Raw genomic sequence first — 27,436 nt, forward strand, 5'->3', positions numbered from 1 at the left:
GAAGCAGCACTAGCCATCTTATTAGGACAGGGGTACTTGGTGCCTTTTCCATCTTCTCTTGTCTCCTGTAACCTCACCACAGATGGTACAAAACCCCTTCATAGCCTCTGCCATCTAAAAAGTCTCTCTCTGTCATTCTGCGTTCTCATGTCTACTGATCTTCTCTTCCTTGTGCCTCTCACTCCTTTGTTTAAATGGCCTTCTGCCTGAAAGCTATAGAGTATCCATACAATGACTATACAACAGTACTCATCACTATCTTCCACGGTTCTGAGCATGCTTTGGGATAGTTTGTACCTTGAACAAGCCAGTGGGTGTTCATTCTGCTGAGAAAAAATAAAGTGGTTTCTGTTGACTCTCCAAGGCAGGTGGCTCATTGCCCTGCTTGGACATGAGAGAGGTGGGAGTGGCTCTCTTGAGGACAAAGGACCTAGGGTGTGGGCTGGGCAGTCCTGAGAGAAGAACCCTAGGAACAGACAAGCCTAGGAAGAAAATCTGAGCAGATATTATGGCTTTACTAACAAAAATCAGCAACCGCCCAGGAGGGGGCAAGTTTGGACTTTACAGCCTGCTTTACGTCCTATGTCTGTAGAGCAAGTTGGAAAAGACGCCTGCTCAGGATCTCATCCCACATCAGGTTGCGTTGTACTCCACACAATGAGAGACACCAAGGCTAGCATATGAAATATTTAGTTACATTTGCAATCAGACACACACAAGCTCCCGCAAAGAAAATGCTTCACACACAAAACAGATCTTTTTTGTTTTTTGCCATTAGTCATAATTAAGATAAATAATGCACAAGAGGAATTGACCTCTGTCAGAAAGGCCTGTGTAGATTCATGACCACCTCTCCTCTCTCTCTCCTCCATGCTGGGGATAGGTACAAACACCCCTGTGACTGAGGGCTGCACTCTAAACCCTCTGGGCCCAATCCTCCAATCAGATCCACTGAAGTCAAGGGCATTCTGCATTGGTGCATGGATTGGATTGCAAGATTGGGCCTTAAGGTGTAAGAAAAGTGATTAAAACTGGCTCCTCACTTCATGTATCTGCTCCTTGGGGCTGTGCACGTGCTGGGACAAATGGACCCTCTATTCACACCCACTGCAGCCCAGCAAAAGCTGCAGCATGGAAAGAGCTCATGGCTCTTAGTCTCGGATCTGAACAGCACTAGACCCCGGGGCAGCAGAAGTCCTGGCTACACGGCTACTGCTGCTGCATGTACTATTTTTGCCAAAGCAGAGAAGATGCAGATCTGTTGACACAGCCCAGCTTGTACTTTTCATGCCAGCTGAGCCAACGCAGCTCTGGAAGGTGGATTCTAGTGTTAGCTAAACTCTAATTATTCACAGGGATAATGGAAGGGGGAGAAGGACTCCGCTTCATTTGCAGCTTCTGAACCAAGGGCTCAATCCTGCCTGCTGTTGTATGCCCTCCGCTCCCACCAAAGCCACCAGGATACACCACCCTGTATATCGGACCTTCCCAGCACCCAATGCCATGGTGTCAGGTCAGGAGTGGGCAGATAAAAGCCTTTGGACTTGCAAGGTCAGTTAACTGGATCTGCGAGCCATTACGTGAAAGGACATGCTGGGCTCCATATCCACTTTCCAGCATACACCTCCCTACAAAGGGAGTCTGGTGGGGTGGTACAGTCTGGTTCCATCAGCAGGCAGGAGGACTTCCTGTTCCCAAGGATACAGGTAGCGCCAAGGTTCACCGGGAACAGGACGCCATAGCCAGGAACTGGAATTCCAACCCGGGCGAGGAAGGTGGAGTTCTCCCCTACACCAGGCTAGCCATGTGCTAACATTCATGGTAACAGACACAACCAGGCATGATGAAGGGTCCCTCCCAGTGGCATGCTGGAAAGGAGACCAGCAGCAGTCCCTCCTCAGTGCTGGGAGGAACGGCTTGCAGGGGGGTGGGGCTTAAAACGTCAGATGCCTGAACACTGTCTCGGCACCCAGAGAGCAGTGAGCACTGGTCTAGCTAGTTCGGTGTCTGTACTATGCTCACCACAGGGGCATGGCTCAGCTATGCTGCGCTCTATGGTCATGTCTCTCAGTCCCCAGCAGCCTCCCCAGAACAGCGTTAGGGCAAAGGGGAGTTCAGTCTCCATGGCCCGTTCATACAGAGCTGGGGACCCAGAGATAGGAAACCAGGTGCAGCCTTGTGCTGGTTCAGCCTACTTCATCCGTCTCCCACCGGTGCTCCCGACAGAGCCGAGCAGCCTGGGAATAGGGAAGCACCTGGGCTAAGAGCATGGCCTCGAACTGAGAGAGTGAGAGAGACAGAAAAGGGAACAGACTCCTGCAGGGGAAATGCAGAGACACCTCAGTGAGTCTCACTCCTGTCTGTTCGCCGACTCCTGCGCTGGAGGGGTCTCACTGGAGGGGGGAGATCTTCAGGGGGATCATGATCCGAGACTCCATGTTCCGAACCAGGGGGACTGCAAAGCAAAAGGAACAAACATCACTGTGCATGGGAGCCCTGGGCAGAGGGAGCTGTAAACTCTGCCCCAGCTTTGGCTCCCGAGGAGCTCACAGCCACTCCACTCTACCAGCAGGAGGCACTGCAGTGCACTGATTATAGGAGAGTTCTCATTTACACGGATTCCAGCTCCTCCCAGGAGGCACGCTGAAAAGGAGTAATGGTGGAGTGCTGGCTATAGAGGGGATAGGGTGTGCCACGACAGAACGCACCTAGGCCAGCTGCTCCAGTATCCTCTTTCTGGCTGGGAGCAGCCAATACTATTTCATAGGGAAGCATATAATCCCTCACTGGGTAACACTATATCATAGAGGGCTTTTCTTCCTGACCACAGTTCACAACTGGCTTGGGCCCTGGAACATGAGGATTAGAGCTCACCGCAGCAGCCACTCCAGAGAAGCACTCACCTGTATAGTACACATTCTCATCCCAGCCTCGCTTCCTCCAGGCAGCGTTCCTTGTCTCCTCTCGGGACTGTAGGTCCTTGTAGGCTGAAAGAAGAAAATGACAGGTGTGGAGGTGGGGGCATCCCCCCATTTGCTGGTGTCTAGTGTTTGCTGCCAGCAGCAGCTTAGCAAGAAATCCAGGCAAAAGGGAGCAGCCCAGTCTGTCTTGGTGTGTCTCCATGGTGTGCTTTAATGCTGGGGGTGGGAGGAGGGGCTCTGATAGGAGGGTTGCATACACGAAAGCAGTGGAAGGTTCACTCTCCAGGACCAATTCAATCCTACCAAGGGTGCCAAAGGGTGCCAGTGTTAATGGTGGGTTTTGTGATGAGGATAACTGTCCACTTCGAATTGGGCTGAGACCCACCAAACTCATTGCACATGGGTGCTCTTGCACTGGAGAAGGGATGCAGCAGTGGCAGGCTGGCCACAGACACTTTGCAGGCTGCTCAGAAGTGGTTCATGGCCATCTCAGCTGATTGCTTTTTTGCAGGAGCTAGGGGTTCTCCCCAGTGTCTTTCCATCAGATTTCCGTGCGAGTAACAGCACTCTCTTCCCTACCCTCTCAACTGGATACAGAGTTATTTTCACTCCTTGTCCAAAAGTGTTGTGTATGCTGCCAAGCATCATTAAACCAAGCTACCATGTTCCACCCCAGAGTTGGCTGCATTTTGTTGGTCCTCCCTTTGGAAGCAGTTTGCAAAACACACAGGGATCCCTCCTGATGACAGGCACAAAGGAAACGTACAATGTTCCTATTTTAAAAATCACATGCGTCTGCCCTAGTCAATTGGGCTGTGGTTGCCAAGCAGCAGCGGTAACTAGACCTAGTAGGAAAATTTTGGATGAAACATTTTTTCCTTAGAATTTGAACATGTTTTGCGGGACTGTGTTGATTTTGGTGGAATTCCACCAGAAACCAGAATGAACCTGATGGAACCCTGCCTGCCATTGCAAACCTGTCTGCTTTCCTGCCAGCCTGGAGGACTGATAGAAAGCCCAGAGGCTGGGGGTAGGTAGGTCTACACTGCAGTTAATCACCTCCGGGTGGCCTGTGTCAGCTGACTCAGGCTACGGGGCTGTAAAATTGTGGTGTAGACGTTCAGGCTCGAGAAGGAGCCTGGGACGAGGATCTCAGAGCCTGGGCTCCAGTCCAAGCCCGAATGTTACACTGCAGTTTTTGCAGCCCTGCAAGTCAGCTGACACAAGCCAGCCCGGGGTGGGGGGTGTTAATTGCAATGTAGACATACCCAGAGAGTTCAGATTCCCAGTTCCTCAGGAGCCTGGGTTGGCAGGGCTGTCAGGTCCCTGGCTCCCCATCAGCCCACCAGGTGGACTGCCCCGGAGCTGGGGCTCCCAGCGGAGCTGGGTGGAGAATTTGTCTTTTTGTTCTGCATTTGTACCATGCCTAGCACAACGGGTTCCTGCTCCTATGTGCTCCGGTAATTCAATATCAGAACTGAGAAATACTGCGGGGTGTTCGGAACAGGAATAAAACCGCAAACCCCGCCCTGAAACGGAATCGCTGCTCTCTGCCCAGCTCTCAGTGCTAGGTACAATTCAGGAGATACAACATGTAACTGATGGGGCAGGAGCGGCTTTAAAGGCACTTGGTGATGATAAACCATCTTACAATGCTTTCAGCACTGCAATAAGGACCAGCCTCTGAAAGCAGGCGTGAGGGTGAAAACAGGTGTTGGTGATGGCGTGTATGTGTTAGGAGGGTGTCGGGGGAGGGGATAAGGGAACAAATTTAGGGCCCAGCAATCAAACTAAATCTCCCTTTCGGAACGGCCAAGGTCTGAAGTTGATTAAGTGGCAAGAGAGGGCACATGGGCGTTTCATGCTCTAGGATGCATCCTTGCAAAAGCGGGACCCTTGTGCTGCGGTGCTGGCAGAGCAAAGTTATTCACCAGCTGAAGCTCAGGCCGGACAATGGCTAATAAATACTCAAGGAAAAAGAAAGCCACCTACCCCAGAGGTGATGAACGACATAGAGCTCTCCAATCTGGGAGAAGAACCCACCCACAGCTTCCTGGTTTTTCTGACGGTATTTAATGGCTCGAGCCCTAGCAAAGACATAGGAGGAGAGACGCAATCAGGGGGCATTGCTCTGGGATGCAACCGGCATTGCCAGAGGCATTTTAAAGTTTCCACAGAATCCTAATTATCCAACCTCCTGCTATGCAAGTCTCCTCTAATGATCCCAGGCTACTGGCTAGCAAACATACCCAACATCACCCATGTGCAATAAGAAGTGGTCATATGGATATTGCCATGGTCAGCAGCAGGGCTTGAACTAGGAGACGTCAGCACAAGACACACAGGCCTCAACCCTTAGAGCTACAGGAGAAACAACATCCACAGGGAAGAAGTAGAGGCTGTTCTTGTCGCCGTAGCTGGGCACTAACGGGCACCATTCTCACATACGTAGTGTGTTATACGTGCAGTCCGAACAGGCCAGGCTTTACCTGGTTCCTCCAGCTAAGAGGAAGAAATTAACAGCAAGAGAGTGAGAAAACAGAGCAAAGAAAGCAGTGAAAGTTCAACTGAGATTCAATAGGGAGCCCCTTAAAGGCGGAAGGATGGCCTAACGGACAGGGGACTTGCCTGCACTAAGTCTCAGCAGACCTGAGTTCAATACCTGGCTCCATCACAGACTTTCGGCAAGTCACAGCTTCTCGCCTGCACCTCAGATCCTGTATGATGGGGCTAATACCCCCCTACCTGGGGGTGGGGATAAAATCCATTAATGAGTGGGTGGTGCTCAGATACTACAGGGGTGACAAGAACAATATAAGCACCTAGCCAGAGCCTTACACATGCCATAACTTTGATACAATAGCAGCCCCCACCTTGGTATTAGAGATGCTTGTATGTTATTTTGGATACATGTAACTAAGACATGGCCAATGCTGGCATGAAAAGACCAGTCTGCTTTTGCCCAATGCAGACCCCCTTTATACGCTACTACAGTCCATTTCCACATGGCAACAATAGTTCAGACCGTACAATGCAGCTACTCACCTCCCACTATAGGCCCAATCCTGCAGCCTTCCCTTGTGTCAGCTACCCACAACGGGACCATCACCATAGGGGCAGGGGGCCTTGTAAGTTCTTTGAATCTATATTACAGTGGCTGCTAGAATCTCCAGCTGAGATCCAGGCCTCCGTTGGGCTAGGCGCTGTATGAACACACAGTAAGAAATACTCCCTGCCCCAGAAAGGGTCTTTTCCTAATACCCAGCCGGGGTAGGGAGGAAGCATTGTCTCCACATTACAGATGGGGAAACTGAGGCCCACAGATGTTAAGTGTGGGCCCAAGGTCATGCAGAGAGTCTGTGACAAAGACAGGAAATGGACCCAGCTCTCCTGAGTCCCAGTGCTTTAACCACTAGGCAATCCTGAAGTCAGCGAGGTTACTCAGGTGTTTAGCAGGACTGGCCTTGCAATTACACTGATCTTCAGTACTGTTTGGGTCCAAATATACAGTGGTCTGTGTTCTCTGCCACAGAACAGTGAGCGGATGTTACCCATGGAAGGCCACTGCCTCAGCTGGAGCAGCCTCCAGCATTGAGCAAAGAGGTGAAAAGAAAGCTTGGTGCAGGGGAAAGGAAAGAATTGAGGGAAAATGACCTCAGAGCACATATACGAAGCTGGTACAGCTCCCTGCTGGGGAAACTGAAGCATGGAGAGATGAAGCGACTTGTCCAAGGTCACTCAGCAGCTTATCATGTGACCTTGAGTGAGTCACTACTGCTCCTGTGGCTTTGATCACATGCCTGACTGTGACTTCTTGGGGCAGGGATGTTTAGTACAATGGGGTCCTGCTCCCTGTTTGGAGCTGCCTTTGGGTTCTACCACATCACAAATAACAATGTACAGCATCATCAGGACTAGAACTTGGGTCTTCTGACTCTGAGCCTAGTGCTCCAACTCCCAGCACCCCGCTGCTCACATTCCCAACACAAGCGCTTAATGTGGTCTCCTTCAGCCTATGGTGATGCAAGGTGCTGGCTGCTCTGCTTTGGGCCTCGCTTATGGGGCTCATGGCATTCAAGGGGCAGTTCCAGGGAGGTGAGATTTCAGTTAAAGCTGGATGGACTGGCACTACATAGGAACGGCCGTACTGGGTCAGACCAAAGGTTCATCTAGCCCAGTATCCTGTCCGATGACAGTGGCCAGTGCCAGGTGCCCCAGGGGGAATGAACGGAACAGGGAATCGTCAAATGATCCATTCCCTGTCACTCATTCCCAACTTCTGACAAACAGAGGCTAGAGCCACCATCCCCGCCCAGCCTGGACCTATCCTCCATTAATTTATCTAGTTCTTTTTTGAACCCTGTTAGAGTCTTGGCTTTTACAACACCCTCTGGCAAAGAGTTCCACAGATTGACTGTGTGTTGTGTGAAAAAATACTTCCTTTTGTTTGTTTTAAACCTGCTGCCTATTAATTTCATTTGGTGACTCCTAGTTCTTGTGTTGTAAGAAGTAAATAACACTTCCTTATTTACTTTCTCCACACCAGCCATGATTTTATAGATCTCTACCATATCTCCCCTTACTTGTCTTTTCTAGGCTGAAAAGTCCCAGTCTTATTAATCTCTCCTCATACAGCTGTTCCATACCCCTAATCACTTGTGTTGCCCTTTTCTGAACCTTTTCCAATTCCAATATATTTTTTCAGATGGGGTGACCAGATCTGCATGCAGTATTCAAGATGTGGATGTACCATGGGTTTATATACAGGCAATCTGATATTTCTGTCTTATTATCTATCCCTTTCTTAATGATGTCCAACATTCTGTTGGCTTGACTGCCGCTGCACATTGAGTGGATGTTTTCAGGGAACTATCCACAATGACTCCAAGGTCTCTTTCTTGAGTGGTAACAGCTAATTCATACTCCATCATTTTATATGTATAGTCGGGATTATGTTTTCCACTGTGCATTACTTTGCATTTGTCAACACTGAATTTCATCTGCCATTTTGTTGCCTAGTCACCCAGTTTTGAGAGATCCTTTTGTAGCTCTTCGCAGTCTGCCTGGGACTTAACTATCCTAAGTAGTTTTGTATCATCTGCCACCTCACTGTTCACCTTTTACCAGATAATTGATGGGTCCCTGTCCAGCCAGAGACCCTGCAGGGCTGGGCTTTGTTCCCACTCTGCACAGCATTGGGATTGCTAGTCAGGAATACAAAGAGGCTTGAAGGTTCAGTGCTTACCAGTTATTCCCCCACTCGATCATGGTCCCTGGCTGGAAAGAAAGAGAAGGAATTAAAACCATGTTACGACTGCATTTATCCTCTGTAAGCTGGGGATCAAGGTCATTCTCAGGCTCTGCTTGCCCACCTGGGCCAGACAGGAATCCCACACCCTCACCCACCCTGTACGGTAGGGCAGAGCTGACTAGCTGTATTAACTGAGGTGCTCACTCCCCCAAAACATCAGGCATAGGCCACTGCCAGACCAGGGTAGCAGATCAAATGGTCTGAGCCAGGTGAGCCCACTTAGCTCCTCACCCTGTGCTCTAGACCAGTGGTTCTTAACCTGGGGTGCACACACCCCCTGGGGGTGCGAGATGCCCTTTCAGCGGGTGCAGTAGGTAGAAGAGAAAAATCAGAAGAATTCTTGTTCTGTGAACCACTGCAACTAACTACAAAAGGAATCGATGGGGTCAATCTCATCAGCCCTCTTTTTGAAGCACAAGATAACGCTTGACATGTGTGGATCAATTTGCACCAATGGTGCCCCTGCCATGCTATGAAAAAATTCAGGATTTGTTGCCTATGTAAAGAAAGAAGTACCTCATATCAGATATCACGATCACACATTGTATGTTGCACTGTCATGCGCTTGCCGCGAAGACTTTGCCTACAAGATTGAAGGATACTTTGTCTACTGCGGTGAGCACAGGAAACTTCATCCAGGACGTGCTCTAAATCATCGCCTTGTCCGTGCGTAATTTTTCATGTATTCTTAATTTTACTACGAAATTAAAATATAGAATTCGATCTCTTTCATTCTATAGTTAAGATAGCCCTAGATTTAAAGAACGATTTTTGCTAGGGGTGCGAGAACATATTCTGAGAACCGAGGGGTGCAGGCTGAAGTACAGGTTAAGAACCACTGCTCTAGACTATTGCTGTTGCATATGTGGGGGTGCTTGAAGGCGCTTTGAGGGAAAACATTCTTGTTTGTACCCGTCATTTATCAGATGGAGGAGCAGTGTCCCTCATTGATTTAGTTCCTCAAGACAAGGGTTAGTTCCCATGGTGTGGGGCTCACAGAACCCTGCTCTGAGCAGGTACCTGCCTGTGTACAGCTCTAAAGGCAGTGCTGCTTCATTGCTCTACTGGCCTTAGCCCAGCAAGCAGCCCGGGTCACTGCTCCCCTGCGCGGCTCAGGAAGGAGCGATTCACCTTTAGCTTGTACGTTCTCAGCTCGTAGATGTTGGGCCCGACCCGGGGCAAAGGCTCATTCCAGAAACTGAATTCCAGGAGTAACTGGTTCCTGCGGGACAGCAGCATCGTACTCCTCTCCTTGCGGAACTCCAGGTACTCCTGCAAAGAACAGCAGCTGAGGGAAGCCGCTGCCCCAGGGGCTGGGAGCACGAATCCCAGCGATGGCGCACCAGGGTTCCACTGTGCCCAGGGGCTCGGGGGGCAAATCCCGGCCTTAGTGCATTGCCTGGAGCACCTGCATGGGGAAGAAGGGGAGGCAGGGAGCTGCCAGCTGGGGGAGGGGCATGGTGCACATGGCAGGGAGACGGCAATCACCTGACATGGGGTCAGTGCATATGGGGGGGCATCTGGCAGAGCTGAGGTGGAGTTATGATTAGGAGGAGTTGCGGTGAAGTGTGCGATACCTTGTTCTGTTTCAGTTTGTTCATACAGTCCATGAGTGCCGGGTACCCGCCGGAGAAACGCCACAGGTGCACTGCAACGAGAGAGTCAGGCTTGGCTGGGAGTCCTTGTGAGGCGAACACGAGTGGTCAGCGACTGTCCAGGGACCCAGGCACTCCACCCAAGCTGCCCCGAGCTCCAGGGCTAATCCCACCTGTCTTGCAAACTCCACCCTCTCTCAGCCAAGGGCAGAGCTACCAGGCGACCTGCCCAGCAGGATTGGAGGAAGTCAGTACGTACACACCACAACCCATGGCTCTCACTCCACAGCTAGGCCTCCTTTCTGGGCTAGTGTGGAGTAGTGCTGCAGCCCTGACCTTCGCTGCCAATTTCACCCTCCTTGGCCCATCACTGATTCGCTACCCCACGCTGGGCAAGGAGGATTTTCTGCATGACTTTGCTTTGTTGCTTCTGATTTCATCTGTGCTATCGACCCTAGGCACAAGAGGGGCTGATGGGAGCTGTGGAGAGGGGGTGCTGGGTTAGCTTCTCCTCCTTTACAGCCAGAGACCTAGGTTCAAGTCCCGAGTGACAATGAGTGAGCTGGACCAAAATCCGAGTTTGCCCACATCAGAAAACCACCCACATGATTTGACATGACTGACAGCGTCTGCTCAAGATAGAGCCTGGCAGCACAAGAGCACTAATGACATACATATGTAGATAGAACAGTGACGTTCCGCAGATCCTGATACCTCACATGACCTGCTTTACCTGCAATACCACCATCTATGTACGTAAGGAATAGGGGGGTCACAGGGCAAGGGGCTCCCCCAAGGTACAGCATGTCGCACTGACCGCGTGGATCTGGGCAGGACTGGGGCCTAGGGTATGTTTGACCATCTTCAAGTGTGGCTTTACTCTCACTAGGTAAGTATATGGGGGCGAGGGGGGTACAGGCTCTGGGAGGGGGTCGGGGTGCAGCGCTTATCTGGGGCTCCAAGGCGGGGGGGCCTCCGCGCACTGCTGCCCCCAGGCACCGCCCCTGCGGCGTCCCATTGGCTGCAGGGGCGCTCGGGGCGGGGGCAGCTTGTGGAGGCACAGCCCCACCCCTGGGCCGCAGGGAGGGGCCGGCAGCCACTGGAGCGAGCAAGGAGAAGCCTTTTAGCTGCGCTGCGCTGCCGGTGGTGGGCAGGGCCCCGGGCCATTGTAAACCCCCCCGGGGGACGGGGGGGGGGAGTGCCCAGGGGCGGCAGGCGGGGCCAAGGGAGAGACCCCGCCCCAAAACTGCTGGAGCCCCACAGGCCACATTGGGGAGGTTCTCGGGCCGTAGATAGCCCGCGGGCCGGGAGTTTGAGACCCCTGGTTTAATTTGAACCCCCCTCTCACTCGCATTTCAGTCTGTTTCCACCAGAGGGCAGGAGAGCCGCAGAGAGAAGTACAGGCTGTGCATCTGAGGCCAGCTCTGGGCAATGAATAGTTCAGGTCTCCAGACTCCATCCCACACCCCAAGTCACTCTGCCCAGCCCTTGGTAGGGCAGGGAACACGTCTCCTGAGCTGCCTGCTTCCCGCAACCTTTCAGGCTGCACCTTGGGCCAGCCAAGGCTGCGCAATGCCCACCCCGTGAGCCCACGAGTCCTGCCCAGCGGCCACCTGCTCACCTGCCTGGTCCTGCTCTCCATACCACGTGTTCCAGTTCCCAACCAGGTCGCAAGGGTAATCGGTGTCTGAGTGCAGCTTGGGCAGCACCTCCTCCCTGCAGAGGATGCAGAACGGTCACAGGGGCAATACCTATGGGTGGCTCGGACTGCCCTGCAGAAGAGCTGCATTTAAGGTCCTTCCTCCCGCTGCCCAGGCTATGAGGGACCAGGCAGCTGGGGAAGCAAGAGGCAGAGACCTGAAGCTGGCAGAGGGAAGGGTTGGTATCTCTCCTCACCCCTCCAGCTAATGGGGGGCTGCCACTCCAAGGCAGAGATATCAGTGCAGGCTGGGGCCTGGGGTCAGTGTGAGAGAACACAGGGCTCTGGCAGTGACCAAACACTCCCCCACCCCCTTACAGGGGGTAACGGGCTGGTCCTGGCCAAGACTCCACCCATGCCCCCCCAACTCGCCCTTCCAACCCAGCAGGGAACGTCTTGGGCATGAACTGAAGCAAAGTGCTGGTTGCGAGGGATGAACTGCACCATGTGCAACACAGTGAGTCAACTCAAGCTGACACACTCATGCTTCCTTGAGCAATACTGAAAGCCAAGGCCCTGGAGATAGCAAGAGGGATGCACTGGCCTCACAGGACATAAGAACGGCCAGACTGCGCCAGATCAAAAGGTCTTTCTAGCCCAGGTCCCTGTCTTCTGACAGTGGCCAATGCCAGGTGCCCCAGAGGGAATGAACGGAACCGGTAATCATCCAGTGATCCATCCCAAACAGAGGCTAGGGACAATTCAGAGTCCGTGAACCTGGGTTTCATGTGACAGGGAAGGAAGATGGGATAGAAGGGGGAGCAGGAGCAGTGGCTGGGGAATGAACATGGAGCTGCAGAAGGAAGCTTAGAGGGAGAGCTGGGGCTCTCACATCAGCCTGCTGAGGGTCTCAAAGCACTTTGGAAACACACAGGAATGAGACCCCACAGCCCAGCGAGGGGTGAGTCAGAATCCCCTCCCCTTTTTTACAGACAGGGAAATTGAGGCACAGAAAGGGGAAGTGATTTGCCTAAGGTCACACAGAACCCAGGAGTCCTGACTCCCAGTCCTGTGCCTTACCCACAAGGCCCTGCTCCTCCCTACACAGGGGCCCGTACAAGGAACAGCTCCAACAGTCAACCCCGCTAGAACCTATTGCCCCACAGGCTCCTGCCACTGCAGAGGTGGGGGTAGGGGCGACACTCACGTCAGGCTGTTGTAAGCGTCCAGGCATTCGGGCTTCACATTGTGAACTGCAGCAAGGAAACAGACCGAAAAAGTCACGTCAGCAGGGCAGAAATTCAGCCCCAAGCCCCAGGGAACACAAGGGCAGGGCTAAGAGCAGCCAGCCATCTTCCTGGCCTGTGCAAAGTGACATGCGGGCGTCCGGCCTCCATGCAGCTCTCACTCTCCGAGCAGTAACACTGCTGTCACCTCCCCCCCGCCCCACACCAGGATTCTCTGCACAACCCTGGTTCTAACGCACAGCGGGGTCAGGCACTGGAGACAGGGACCAGCCTCTGACGCGGCACGACTGCCAGTCTCAGCTTCAAGAACACCAGGAAGGGAACAGCAGGGGGCGCTGCAGGGCACATCGGGGAGACGGGCAGGACTGGACAGCTGGGGCATGCAGGGCAGTGAGGTGCGTGGGCAGAGCCCTGTCTGCGCGTGCACCCGGGTGCCGTATCCCCGAGAAGGTTTATTAACCTCCTGGCACTGCCCCCAGCTCAGAGGGCAGATGAGCCCCCCACGCCCACGCAGGGCCAGCTTTAAGCACACAGAAGGTGAACATCTGCTTGGGGCCCTGCAGCTCACTGCCTGGCCCGGGGAGGGGCGGGGGGAGGAGTGGAGATGGAGGCACTCCCCCAGCAGGACTGGCATGGGGGGGCCTCCAGATCCACCGCCAGCAGGTAGGAGCCCCACAAATGACAAGGCTACCCCTGAACACTGGCCGCCCGCCCTGATGCTGGCGTGTAGATTGCAGTGGCCTGGAGCCCAGGGAAGGACAAGGAGAGGGGCAGCTCACACTGGATCTTGTACAGGTTGCTGGTTTCTTTCTTCGACAAGAGTGTGGAATGAGCGTCCGTTCGGGGATCCACTTTGTGGACAAAGAGTGAGCGGAACCAGCTGCCCTGGCTGTCCCTGGAGTATCCCCTGGAAGAAGGCGCAGAGGTCAGCAAAGGCAGAGGGGCCGAGGCGTAGGAGGGAGTGAATACAGGGCTGCAGTCAGGCCCTCTCGCTCGGCACCCACAGGCTGTCAACAGCCACAGGAGGCATCTGCCGGGCACTGCGGGGTTCCCTGGCGGTCTGAAGTCCCTGCCCAGAAAGAGGCCCTGGAGGACTGACCTAGACCCTGCCAGGAGCGTTGTCCCAGCAGCCAGGAGCAGGTAACTGAACAGGGCCAGAGGAGGAAGAAACTCCGTACCACAGCCACCTAACTGAACTAGTCTTGTTACCTGGGTAAGGAACCGGCCCTCTGAGAACACCTAAACCCTCAGGGGATCAGAGTGCAGGGCACTGGCAGCGAGCAACACGGACCCCTCCTCCAAACTGCTCTCCCCCCGGCGTTCAGGAGTTCGAATCCCCCACCCGCACTGGATCAGGCTGGCTCGGGCAGCACCTTCAGGGCACGCTGGCCTATTTGTCGACACAGGGTTTTGCCAGAGGGGGTAGGGTTCAGGGCTCTGTTCGAGGGGAGATGTGCCGCTGAGGCAGCTTGCTGCATTAGTCCGGGGGCTTTAATTGGGTCCACTTGCTTAGAGAGGAGGACAAGTGCATTTTATCAACCAAAAATAGACAGACATTGACTGCCACAGGCTTAAAAATACTTGCATGTAAAACACAGGAAGCAACATTTCTTCAAGGAACCCTTGGTAATTAACAACTGAGGTCCTAATACCAAAGAACTGGGATTAAAAAACACCCCGGGGTTTCCGAACTCCACTCCCCAGAGCCGACAGGAAGGGCGGCATCCCAGCCGAGGGGAATGCAAAGCACTACAGTGCATGGGCTTGGCTGCACAGCTCCTTTTCAGAGTCTGGCAGCAGAGGCCCTGCAGACACGGTTTGCACATTGGGTGCCTGTCCAATCTGTGGCTCTTCAGGAAAAGGAGCAGTGCTTAAATGTGGTACAGCGTAGAGAAGCCTGTGCCAGGGACCCTTGTCAGGCTGCCTCCTGTTCAAGCCCCACTAACGCAGGATGCGCCACCTTCAGTCCAAGACCTTCTGGAGGTGGCCTCTCCAAACTCTTCACCTGCACGTGCAAAGTAAGAGGCTGTGTCCAGGGCTGAAATCACAAGGGGGTGAAAGGTGCACACAGGTGGGATATCGACACTCCTCTCAAAGTCTGCCCCTAATCCCAGCAATTCATCGTTGGTAAAACAAATCAACAGTGCGGTAGTGACAGCGACATTTATAGTGCTGTTGGGCTTCAGTGCTAATGACCAAGGAAGCACCTTTCTCTCAGAGCTATTGTTGCAGGCTGGCTGCAGACTCAGGAAGACAGTGCTGCATCAGGACATCTTTGGAAAGTCATTTTGACCAGGGCCGCCCAGAGAATTCAGGGGGCCTGGGGTCTTCAGTGGTGGGGGGCCCCCCGCCGCTGAATTGCCGCCAAAGACCCGGCGGCGGGTCCCAGAGCAGAAGTACCTCCCGCCGCCGAAGACCCGGAGTGGAAGAAGCTCTTGGGGCCCGGGCCCCGCAAGAGTTTTCCGGGGCCCCTGGAGTGAGTGAGGGACCCCACTCCAGGGGCCCCGAAAAACTCTCGTGGGGGCCCCTGCAGAGCCTGGGGCAAATTGCCCCACTTGCCCCCCTCTCTGGGTGGCCCTGATCTTTACAACCATAAGGGCTGGAAACATCCTGGGGGTGCCAAGTAGTGTTGCCATGGTGTACTGATGCAGATACAGATCCTTCTCCCCATCTCTGTCCCTCTCATGAAAATCAGCAGAGATACAACAGCCGCAATTTGTGCCTGGCAAGACCTTTGCCCCAATGCTACAATCTCTAGTAACGCATTAACAACAGAGAGAAAGATAAACAACCCTTCTCCTGGCTTCAAACAAGCCTGCCAGATGCTTCCTGAACATTTCAAACCTCCACTGGGCCCCCTGCATCCTTCCATCCTCCGAATCCAGAGCAGCCGGGAGTAACCCCCTGGGGCCCTGAGCTGCCCATCAGTCCCTTCGCACATCATTGTTACAAAGAGCTTTGAAATCGAGCTGGATGGGCAGGATTGTTTGCCATCAACCTGGGGGCTCTATTCTGCTGCAGATCTGTTATGCCCAGGTTAGGCTCTTGGGGCTGCAGGCCTCTCTCCTCTTACTCCTTTGAGTTCAGTGCAATTACTCCAGACTTGGAGGGCAGAATCAGGCCCCTTGGTTTAAGTGTAAATGACCCCCCGTGATTGCAAGTCAGCTCCTAGGGGTGCCCCCATCTCTCCCGCTCCCCTCAAGGATTCATTCTCTCTCCTAACACTACAGTACCCTGGGACAAGAGCGCGTGGCGTGGCGTGGCCTGCCCTCTGGGCCAACCGTGGCTGCCTGGGCATTGGAGAAGGGGCCACTTGCAGCTAATTGTTGGCCTTTCAAGCATGCAGAGCTTGGGCTGCCCCTCCCCAGCCTTCAAACAGCTGCCCCCAACCCCCCAATTCCCTTGCCAAACTTAGGGTGGGGATTTTGCAAACTCAGATACTAAAGTGCCTATGGTAACCAGAGGATAAGGCTCCCAAGCCAAGAGCAAAAGTGACAGTGATGGAGGGGAGAGACAATGGGGTGCAAAGGTCCAGGCTAGGAGGGGGGAATGGGGAGGGAGATGATGACACGGGGAGAGGTGACAAAGGGCCCACAGTGGCCCTAATGAAGGGAGGGGTGCGGGGATGATGGGGAGCACATGGTGTCCCAGATGTGCAGAGGCCCTTGGCAGAGATGATGGATGGAAAGGGACACAGATGGGGGGCACTGGAAGGGGTGGCACAGGGGCCAGAAGCAATGGGGGTATGAGGGGCAGGGCTGGAGAGGATGGACACTTTGGGGGGCAGGGGCCAAACAGAATGGGGTATGCGGGAACAGGGGATGGACGCTTTGGGGGCAAGGGCCTGGGGTAATGGGGGTATGAGGGTGCATGGGATGGACACTTTGGGGCACAGGAGCCTGAGATAATAGGGATACAGGGCCCTGGGGATGGTTGGGGCACAGGGACCGGAGGTGATGGGGGTGCAGGGGATGGACACGGTGGGGGACAGGGGCCTGGGGTAATGGGTGTACGGGGAAGAGGGGATGGGCACATTGGGGCTGGAGGTGATTGTGGTACAGGGGCCCGGGGGAGGGACGCATCGGGGCACAGGAGTGATGGGGGTACGGGACTCCACGGAAAGACACATCAGGGTGCAGGGGCCGGAGGTGACGGGGGCCCAGAGGACGGACACTAAGGGCGCAGGGGTGATGGGGGTACGGGACTCCGCGGACGGACACGTCGGGGCGCAGGGACCGGAGGGGACGGGGACCCGGGGGCTGGACACGTCGGGGCGGAGGGGACCGGGCCCAGGAGACGGACACTAAGGGCGCAGGAGTGATGGGGGTACGGGACTCCGCGGACGGACGCGTCGGGGCGCAGAGGCCGGAGGTGACAGGGCCCAGGAGATGGACACTCGGGGTGCAGGGGCCGGAGGCGATGGGGGCCCAGGGGACGGACGTGTCGGGGCGCAGGGGTGATGCGGGTATGGGACTCCGCGGACGGACGTGTCAGTGCGCAGGGGCTGGAGGTGACAGGGCCCAGGAGACGGACACTCGGGGCGCAAGGGTGATGGGGGTACGGGACTCTGCGGACGGACACGTCGGGGCGCAGGGGCCGGAGGGGCCGGGGGCCCAGGGGACGGACACATCGGGGCAGAGGGGACGGGGACCCGGGGGCTGGACACGTCGGGGCGGAGGGGACCGGGCCCAGGGAACGGACACTAGGTGACGGAGGGGTGATGGGGGTACGGGACTCCGCGGACGGACGCGTCGGGGCGCAGGGACCGGAGACCCAGAGGACGGACACTCGGGGTGCAGGGGACTGGGGACCCAGGGGACGGACGCGTCAGGGTGCAGGGGCGATGGGGGTACGGGACTCCGCGGACGGACGCGTCGGCGCGCAGGGACCGGAGACCCAGGAGATGGACGCTCAGGGTGCAGGGGCCGGGGGCCCAGGGGATGGATGCATCGGGGCGCAGGGGGCCCAGGGGATGGACGTCGGGGCGCAGGGACCGGAGACCCAGGGGATGGACACTCGGGGTGCAGGGAACTGGGGGCCCAGGGGATGGACGCGTCGGGGCGCAGGGGACGGAGACCCAGGGGATGGACACGTCGGGGCGCAGGGGACGGAGACCCAGGGGACGGAGACCCAGGGGACGGACACGTCGGGGCGCAGGGGACGGAGGCCCAGGGGACGGACACGTCGGGGCGCAGGGGTGATGGGAGTACGGGACTCCACGGACGGACACGTCGGGGCGCAGGGACCGGAGACCCAGAGGACGGACACGTCGGGGCGCAGGGGTGATGGGAGTACGGGACTCCGCGGCCGGACGTGTCGGGGCGCAGGGGCCGGACGTGTCGGGGGCCCAGGGGACCGACACGTCCGGGCACAGGGGCCGGAGGTGACGGGGGCCCAGGAGGAGATGGACACTCGGGGCACAGGGGCCGGAGGTGACGGGGACCCAGAGGACGGACGCGTTGGGGTGCAGGGGCCGGGGGCCCAGGGGATGGACGCGTTGGGGCGCAGGGGCCGGAGGGGACGGGGACGCAGGGGATGGACACGTCGGGGCGGAGGGGACCGGGCCCAGGGAACGGACACTAGGTGACGGAGAGGTGATGGGGGTACGGGACTCCGCGGACGGACGCGTCGGGGCGCAGGGACCGGAGACCCAGAGGACGGACACTCGGGGTGCAGGGGACTGGGGACCCAGGGGACGGACGCGTCAGGGTGCAGGGGCGATGGGGGTACGGGACTCCGCGGACGGACGCGTCGGGGCGCAGGGACCGGAGACCCAGGAGATGGACGCTCAGGGTGCAGGGGCCGGGGGCCCAGGGGATGGATGCATCGGGGCGCAGGGGGCCCAGGGGACGGACGTCGGGGCGCAGGGACCGGAGACCCAGGGGATGGACACTCGGGGTGCAGGGAACTGGGGGCCCAGGGGATGGACACGTCGGGGCGCAGGGGACGGAGACCCAGGGGACGGACGTGTCGGGGCGCAGGGGACGGAGGCCCAGGAGACGGACACGTCGGGGCGCAGGGGACGGAGGCCCAGGGGACGGACACGTCGGGGCGCAGGGGACGGAGACCCAGGGGACGGACGTGTCGGGGCGCAGGGGACGGAGGCCCAGGAGACGGACACGTCGGGGCGCAGGGGTGATGGGAGTACGGGACTCCGTGGCCGGACGTGTCGGGGCGCAGGGGCCGGACGTGTCGGGGGCCCAGGGGACCGACGCGTCGGGGCGCAGGTGACGGGGGCCCAGGGGACGGACACGTCGGGGTGCAGCGGTGATGGGGGTACGGGACTCTGCGGACGGACACGTCGGGGCAGAGGGGTCATGGGGGTACAGGACTCCGCGGCCGGACGCGTCGGGGCGCAGGGGCCGGAGACCCAGGGGATGGACACTCGGGGCGCAGGGGCCAGAGGTGACGGGGGCCCAGGGGACGGACGCGTCGGTGCGCAGGGGCCGGAGACCCAGGGGCCGGACGCGTCGGGGCACAGGGGCCGGAGGTGATGGGGGCCCAGGGGCCGGGAGGGCAGGGGACGGACACATCGGGGCGCAGGGGCCGGAGGCCCAGGGGACGGACGCGTCCGGGCGAAGGGGCCGGGGGTGACGGGGGCCCAGGGGACAGACGCGTCGGGGCGCAGCGGTGATGGGGGTGCGGGACTCCGCGGACGGACGCGTCGGGGCGCAGGGGCCGGAGGTCCAGGGGACGGACGCGTCGGGGCGCAGGGCTGATGGGGGTGCGGGACTCCGCGGACGGACGCGTCGGGGCGCAGGGGCCGGAGGGGCCGGGAGAGCAGGGGACCGACACATCGGGGCGCAGGGGCCGGGGGAGCAGGGGACGGACACTCGGGGCGCAGGGCTGATGGGGGTGCGGGACTCCGCGGACGGACGCGTCGGGGCGCAGGGACCGGGTTCAGAGGGGCGCGGCCGGAGGGGAGCCGGGGCTCACCGGGCTCCGCTCAGGGCCAGGCAGGGTCCCCGCAGCAGCCGCCGCAGCGCCGGGCTCTCGCACACCCGCGTCGCCATCTTCGCGCTGCGGAGGCTCCGCCGCAGCCCGGCGGTGCGCGGGGGCGGGCCGGGGAGGCGGGGCCCAGCCGGCAGGGGCAGGCTCAGGCTCAGCCCGCGGCGTCCAGCGCTGCCGGGGCCGCCTCCCTCGCGCCCCCAAACATCCTAGCCCCACCCCTTCCCTAGGCCCCGCCCTTGCCCCGCCCCTTCTCCAGGCCCCGCCCCCGCTCACAGCTTTCCCTCTCTCTGGGGGGGTTCGCTCATTTTCACTGGGCTGGGGCGCAGGCTTGCCTGGCATGGCGTATGGCCAGGCGCCCTGCCTGTCCTGGCACCACGCGGCGCCCTGGAAGTGGCCAGCAGGTCTGGCTCCTATGCGGAGGTGCGACAGGCGGTTCTGCACGCTGCTCTCGCCCCCAGGCACCGCCCCTGCAGCTCCCATTGGCCAATGGGAGTGGGGAGCCAGTGCTCAGGGCTGGGGTAGCCCCCCTGCCTAGGAGCCGGATCTGGTGGCCATTTCTGGGGCACAGTGCGGTGCCAGGACAGGTAGGGACTAGCCTGCCTTCGCTCCACAGCGCTGCCGACTGGACTTTTAATGGCCCGGTTGGTGGTGCTGACTGGAGCCTCCGGGCGCCAACTCTGTGGGTGCTCTGGGGCTGGAGCACCCATGGAAAAAAATTGGTAGATGCTCAGCACCCACCGGCAACTCCCCATGGCCCCATCCCACCCTCCTGCTCCAGCTCACCTCTGCCCCCGCGTCCACCTCCTCCGCGAGTGCGCTGCGTGTCCTGCTTCTCCCCCCTTCCTCCCAGTGCTTGCACCGTGAAACAGCTGATTCGTGGGGCAGGGATGGGGGGGGAGGGGGAACATGGCTGCGCTGGGGGAAGAGGTGGGGCGGGGGGGATTTAGGGAAGGGATCCAATAGGGAGGGGGTGGAGTTAGGGTGGGGACTTTGAGGATGGGGTTGGAATGGGGGCAGGGCCAGGGGCGGGGATGGGGTGGAGTTGGGGAGGGGCCAGGGGCGGGGAAAGGGGTGGGGGGGCGCGGGCACCCATCGGTGCCAGAGAAAGTTGGTGCCTATGCGCCAGGGTCCCTTTTCGACCAGGCGTTCCAGTCGAAAACTGGACACCTGGCAACCCTACCCCCCATGACCCAATTCCCCTCCCAGACACTCCCTGTCTCTAGCAGCCTTCTGCCCCCACCTCTCCCCTCCCTGCCCGGGTAATACGAACCCATGGCTCACCGGGGCTTTCTCATCCTGCCCCTTGTCCCTCTCCCCCCACTCCTGGACCATCCTAGCTGCTTACCAGTACCCCTGGCTCAGCACTCCACTCTCATCCCAGGCAAAGGCAGCTCCTCCTGATCCCAGCTGCTCCATTCATGCCTATTGCCTACCCTGAACTCACACAGTGTGGGCCAAATTTGAGAGAGTGGTGTTGCAACCTAGTGCATGGAACTGCAGCACCACTCAGGTTTGGCCCAGCCCCCTCCTCTGTCATGATGGAGGGGTGGGCAGGACAAACCTCAGTGGTGCTGTGACCCCTGCATGCTCAGTCGCAATGTCACTCAAATTTGGCCTGGCCGCCCAACCGTCTGATGGAAGTGAGGGGGCCCCATTTGAGTGAGTAGCATTGCAACCCTGTGCACCAGGTAAAGTGCTGGAGTGACACTCCGTCTGATGGGCCCCCATAACCTCATGGGCCCTGGTGCATCTGCACCACTTGAACCATTGCAGCTATGCCATTGGCTGTTTCCCATCAGAGTGGTGAGAGAAGCCATTCTGGATTTAAAGTGCATCATGTGCTGGGAGATCTTCATTTGACAGGTTCTTTATTAATGTCAGCTATTGGTAGAAGTAGTAAAGACCTCTATACCTTTCTTCACCATATACATTTTGCCAAGTTTCCAGGCCCCCATTTTGGTTTATTCCGCCCTCCGGTCTCAATTTTGGACATGTACACTTTTGGTGCAGCAGCCTATTTGAAATTTTTCATTTTTTTTATGGGGAGCATTAGGAGTGCTTGTGTGTGGGTTTTTTCACATTTAGAGACATTTTAAAGGTTAGAAGAAAAGAGAATTTTTTTCAGAAGAAACCAGGCCTTTTACACATTTGTAATAAAGTTTTTTAAACAGAGGAATAATGTGATAAGACAGAAATGTTAAGAGGTCTTTAGAAAGAAAAATAACATTTTATGAATTCAAGTAGTATTGAAATAAAATCTGAAAAATAATTGTCTTTTGAAATAAAGACTTTTAAATATTAGTAACAGAATATTGATTTTTTGAGACAAGAACATGGATTGGGGTCAAACAAGACACACAATGAGAGAGACTGTAGAACTGACAAACAGCAAAAGCCTTTCAACCTGTCACAGAAAGAGAAAATTAACTCAGAGGCTGCAGAGAATGTTTTAAAACTCCCGGAAAGGAAGAAAGCCTGGGTCACTGGCCAAAGAGCAGAGAAAAGAGACAAGCAGCTCACCACTGCAGCTGCCACTCATCAAATCCCAGTAATTCCAGAACAGTCAGCCTTGGACAAGCCATCAGAAGCTACGCTTTAAAAACATAATAGAATTGTATTTTCCTGAACCAATCAATGTCCCAAGAGGTGTGGCTTTCGACCACTGTCTGTTTAAAAAATGCATCTCTTTAAATAAATGAATAAAAAGATGAAGACTGTACATAACATAATGTAAGTTTTTGTAGAAATACACCAGCCTTTTAAAAAGTGTTAACTTGCTTTTTAAAGTTTTGCCTAAAGGAAAACTGCTTTAAAATCATCTTACTTGTACACTGTAAAGAAAGCTTTAGATGTACACACTTTATACAAAACATACACAGGCTAACTTAAAAGAAAAACCAACTTGCGTAAAACATAACACTTTTTAGCGGAGATAAGATTGCTATTTCTCCCACATCGAATTTTTTTTTAAAGTTAGGAAAGAAAAAAGTAAACACTGTTAAACCAAGTAAAGCTTTAACAAATAAACTTTTAAAACACCACTCAAAAGGAGCATGCATGTAGATTTCTTTATTTACAAAATGTATATAAATTTAGCAAACATCCTTATAAGTTTTTAGTTTTGTACCAGGAATTAAACTACCTCTTTTTACATAAACCTTTACCCTTTGTCTTTAAAATGGTAGAAAGATCCTCATGAAAATTGTCTAACTTCTATCAATTTCCCTTATTCTACTTACTTAAAGGCTATCAAAAATATGCTACTTTACATTTGTTGGAAGTTAACACGTATTGACTTTAGCTGCAAGGAAGCCTTTTAATTTAAACTTTGTAACACTGATTTACAGGATATATGTGAAAGAAAATGTAGAATCAAATGAAGTAAAAATCTTAAGTGAATCCACATGTTCTAGTAATTTCATGCACTAATAAGAATATAACAGTAGGGATCTATTATCGACCACCTGACAGGACAGTGATAGTGACTATGAAATGCTAAGGGAGATTAGAGAGGCTATCAAAATAAAGAACTCAATAATAGTGGGAGATTTCAATTATCCCTATATTGACTGGGAACATGTCACCTCAGGACAAAATGCAGACACAAAGTTTCTTGATACTTTAAATGACTGCTTCTTGGAGCAGCTGATACGGGAACTCACAAGGGGAGAGGCAATTCTCGATTTAGTCCTGAGTGGAGTGCAGGAGCTGGTCCAAGAGGTAACTGTAACAGGACCGCTTGGAAATGGTGACCATAATATAATAACATTTAACATTCCTGTGGTGGGAAGAACACCTCAACAGCCCAACACTGTGGCATTTAACTTCAGAAAGGGGAACTATGCAAAAATGGGGGGGGGGGGTAGTTAAACAGAAATTAAAAGGTACAGTGACTAGAGTGAAATCCCTGCAAGCTGCATGGACACTTTTCAAAGACACCAGAATAGAGGCCCAACTTAAATGTATCCCCCAAATTAAAAAACACAGCAAAAGAACTAAAAAAGAGCCACCGTGGCTTAACAACCATATACAAGAAGCAGTGGGAGATAAGGCATCTTTTAAAAAGTGGAAGTCAAATCCTAGTGAGGTAAATAGAAAGGAGCATAAACACTGCCAAATTAAGTGTAAAAATGTAATAAGAAAAGCCAAAGAACGGCTAGCCAAAAACTCCAAAGGTAATAACAAAATGTTTTTAAGTACATCAGAAGCAGGAAGCCTGCTAAACAACCAGTGCGGCCCCTGGATGATCGAGATACAAAAGGAGCACTCAAAGACGATAAAGTCATTGCGGAGAAACTAAATTAATTCTTTGCTTCAGTCTTCACGGCTGAGGATGTTAGGGAGATTCCCAAACCTGAGCTGGCTTTTGTAGGTGACAAATCTGAGGAATTGTCACAGATTGAAGTGTCACTAGAGGAGGTTTTGGAATTAATTGATAAACTTAACAGTAACAAGTCACTGGGACCAGATGGCATTCACCCAAGATTTCTGAAAGAACTCAAATGTGAAATTGCTGAACTACTAACTATGGTTTGTAACATGTCAGTTTCTGCACCCAATGACTGGAAGTTAGCTAATACAATGCCAATATTTAAAAAGGGCTCTAGGGGTGATCCCGGCAATTACAGGCTGGTAAGTCTAACATCAGTACCAGGCAAATTAGTTGAAACAATCATAAAGAATAAAATTGTCATAAAAGAACATAAATTGTTGGGCAAAAGTGAACATGGTTTCTGTAAAGGGAAATCGTGTTTTACTAATCTATTAGAGTTCTTTGAAGGAGTCAACATGTGGACAAGGGGGATCCAGTGGACATAGTGTACTTAGATTTCCAGAAAGCCTTTGACAAGGTCCCTCACCAAAGGCTCTTACATAAATTAAGCTGTCATGGGATAAAAGGGAAGGTCCTTTCATGGACTGAGAACTGGTTAAAAGACAGGGAACAAAGGGTAGGAATTAATGGTAAATTCTCAGAATGGAGAGGGGTAATTAGTAGTGTTCCCCAAGGGTCAGTCCTAGGACCAATCCTATTCAACTTATTCATAAATGATCTGGAGAAAGGGGTAAAAAGTGAGGTGGCAAAGTTTGCAGACAATACTAAACTGCTCAAGATAGTTAAGACCAAAGCAGACTGTGAAGAACTTCAAAAAGATCTCACAAAACTAAGTGATTGGGCAACAAAATGGCAAATGAAATGTAATGTGGATAAATGTAAAGTAATGCACATTGGGAAAAATAACCCCAACTATACATACAATATGATGGGGGCTAATTTAGCTACAACTAATCAGGAAAGAGATCTTGGAGTCATCGTGGATAGTTCTCTGAAGATGCCCATGCAGTGTGCAGCGGCAGTCAAAAAAGCAAAAGGATGTTAGTAATCATTAAAAAGATAAAGAATAAGACTGAGAATATCTTATTGCCCTTATATAAATCCATGGTACGCCCACATCTCAAATACTGCGTACAGATGTGGTCTCCTCATCTCAAAAAAGATATACTGGCACTAGAAAAGTTTCAGAGAAGGGCAACTAAAATGATTAGGGGTTTGGAACGAGTCCCAAATGAGGAGAGATTAAAGATGCTAGGACTTTTCAGCTTGGAAAAGAGGTGACTAAGGGTATATAAAATCATGAGTGATGTGGAGAAAGTGAATAAGGAAAAGTTATTTACTTGTTCCCATAATACAAGAACTAGAGGTCATCAAATGAAATTAATGGGCAGCAGTTTTAAAACAAATAAAAGGAAGTTCTTCTTCACGCAGCACACAGTCAACTTGTGGAACTCCTTGCCTGAGGAGGTTGTGAAAGCTAGGACTATAACAGGGTTTAAAAGAGAACTGGATAAATTCATGGAGGTTAAGTCCATTACTGGCTATTAGCCAGGATGGGTAAGGAATTGCGGGAGAACTGTGTTTGCCAGAGGATGGAGATGGATGGCAGGAGAGAGATCACTTGATCATTACCAGGGCCGGCTCTAGGCACCAGCGCTCCAAGCATGTGCTTGGGGCGGCACTTTCCAAGGGGCGCACTCCGCCCCCCCTTTTTTTTTGCTTGTAGCAGCAAAAAGCCGGGAGCCAGCCCTGGCCAGAGCCCTGCCACTGGAGAGCCAGAGCATCATCCCCTGGAGCCGAGCCCGGGCTGCGAGAGGGGCTCCCGGAGTGTGTGAGGAGCCGGGGAGGGAGGGAAGTGGGGCCCGGGATGCAGGGAGGGAGGAGGGGTCCTGCTGCCGCCACCACTGCTGCTCTGAGTCTCCCCAGGGTGGCGCGGCATTTCCCCACCTGAGTGGGGTGTGCAGGGCACCGCCGGACTGGGCAGGGGGTGCGGATCCCAGCTTGTGCGCTGATGGGGCAAGTAGCTGGGCAGCCGGAGCTGCCAGGGAGCTGCCACCTCTCCCTCCTGCCCCCGGACCCAGCCCACCACGCACCTCCCCCGCCTCAGCTCTGCGCTGCTTGCCCCGGGCCCCCACTGCGCCAGGGGTGGGGAGAGGCAGAGGCCGGCTCTGAGCCGGGGGACCCCCGTGCTCAGGCACCTGGGGGTCAGTGACCGTCCTCTCGGCTCTGCCTGCCTGGGGCTGGGGAAGCAGCTGTCAGCGCCTGCCCCTCTCAGCCCTGGCACCCCGCATCCCACTCGCAGCCCCTCCACTTGTACCTCCCCCATCGCTCCTTCGCCACACCCCTTCCCCTGGTACTTGGAAGTGGGGGGGAGGGGTAGCTCAGTGGTTTGAGCATTGGCCTGCTAAACCCAGGGTTGTGAGTTCAATCCTTGAGGGGGCCACTTAGGGATCTGGGGCAAGAATTGGTCCTGCTAGTGAAGGGAGGGGCTGGACTCGATGACCTTTCAAGGTCCCTTCCAGTTCTAGGAGATTGGTATATCTCCAATTATTACCTATTACTCACCCTTCACTCACACCTCTCCCCTTGTGCCCTCCCCCAGCCCTCTCCTCCCGCACCTCCCCCTTCCCCTTCCCCTCTTCTCCCGCAACCCTCCTGATACCCCCGCACCTTCCCCTTCCCCTTTTCTCCCGCAACCCTCCTGATACCCCCTCTCCTCCCACACCTCCCCCTCCCCCTTCCCCTCTTCTCCCGCAACCCTCCTGATCCCCCCTCTCCTCCTCTGCGAGTACATCACACCCCACTTCTCTGCCAGTGTAGAGCCCCCAAGCACCCCCACGCCCGCTCCTCTGCCTGAACCCTCTTTACTAGCTCCCCATCCCTTTCTGGGTACAAGGTTTGAGGGTTAGTCCCTATGTCTTCCATGTGCATTTGGAGCACTAAAGATGGGGTTGCGGGGGGACAGGGGGGTGAGATTTATACTAAAGTGAAATAAAAATAGGAGAAATGGTTTGATCCCCACTGCAAGTGTAAATGAGGGTTGCTGTGGTGAACGAGGAGGTCACGTGGGGGGGGGAGCCCAGGGCTGGGGTGGCAGTGGGGGCGGGGGGGGGAGAGAGCCCAGGGCCGGGGCGGCAGGGGGTGCGGGTGGGGAGGGCACTTGTGGGGAGGGGAAAGCCCCAGGGCTGGGGTGGGGGGCAGCCAAACATTTTTTTGCTTGGGGTGGCAAAAAACCTAGGTTTTGTGAGAGTAGAAAGTTGGCAAACCTACCTAGGGAGGGAGGCCAATAGACTTTTAAAACATTGGCCCTATGCTCCTGGCTAAGAGAGTATTACACGATCGTTGTATGAAAGAGGATGAACCATTGGAACAGGCCTGTCAGTGTAAGGCTGGAAGTGCCTAATTTTACCCCATGAAGAGGCTGACTCTGAGAGCCTGA

The 27,436-nt window shown here is 54.9% G+C and overlaps 1 protein-coding gene across 1 annotated transcript; it reads right to left on the reverse strand.

Annotated features, from left to right (window-relative positions):
- Window positions 1–674: 674 nt before the first annotated feature.
- NIPSNAP1 (nipsnap homolog 1) lies at window positions 675–19,805 on the reverse strand. Its single transcript, XM_044989905.1, has 10 exons — window positions 19,650–19,805; window positions 13,493–13,620; window positions 12,674–12,719; window positions 11,449–11,543; window positions 9,810–9,880; window positions 9,364–9,504; window positions 8,167–8,198; window positions 4,914–5,008; window positions 2,904–2,987; window positions 675–2,455 (listed from the first exon to the last, which is right to left on the reverse strand). The coding sequence occupies exons 1-10, from the start codon at window positions 19,724–19,726 to the stop codon at window positions 2,391–2,393; spliced, it is 834 nt and encodes a 277-aa protein (XP_044845840.1). The 5' UTR covers window positions 19,727–19,805; the 3' UTR covers window positions 675–2,390.
- Between the last annotated feature and the right edge of the window lie 7,631 nt (window positions 19,806–27,436).

This window comes from Mauremys mutica, chromosome 16 (genome assembly GCF_020497125.1).
Source record: "Mauremys mutica isolate MM-2020 ecotype Southern chromosome 16, ASM2049712v1, whole genome shotgun sequence".
NCBI classification, from domain to species: Eukaryota; Metazoa; Chordata; order Testudines; family Geoemydidae; genus Mauremys; species Mauremys mutica.

What these genes read in the sequence shown, in the direction of transcription:
- NIPSNAP1 (XM_044989905.1), bottom strand. Translation starts at nt 19,726, where the DNA reads ATGGCGACGCGGGTGTGCGAGAGCCCGGCGCTGCGGCGGCTGCTGCGG. An exon ending in ACAAACTGAAACAGAACAAG is followed by an intron (nt 9,505 to 9,809) that starts GTATCGCACACT and finishes TGTTCTTTGCAG; the next exon opens with GAGTACCTGGAGTTCCGCAA. An exon ending in TGAGAATGTGTACTATACAG is followed by an intron (nt 2,456 to 2,903) that starts GTGAGTGCTTCT and finishes TTTGCTTTGCAG; the next exon opens with TCCCCCTGGTTCGGAACATG.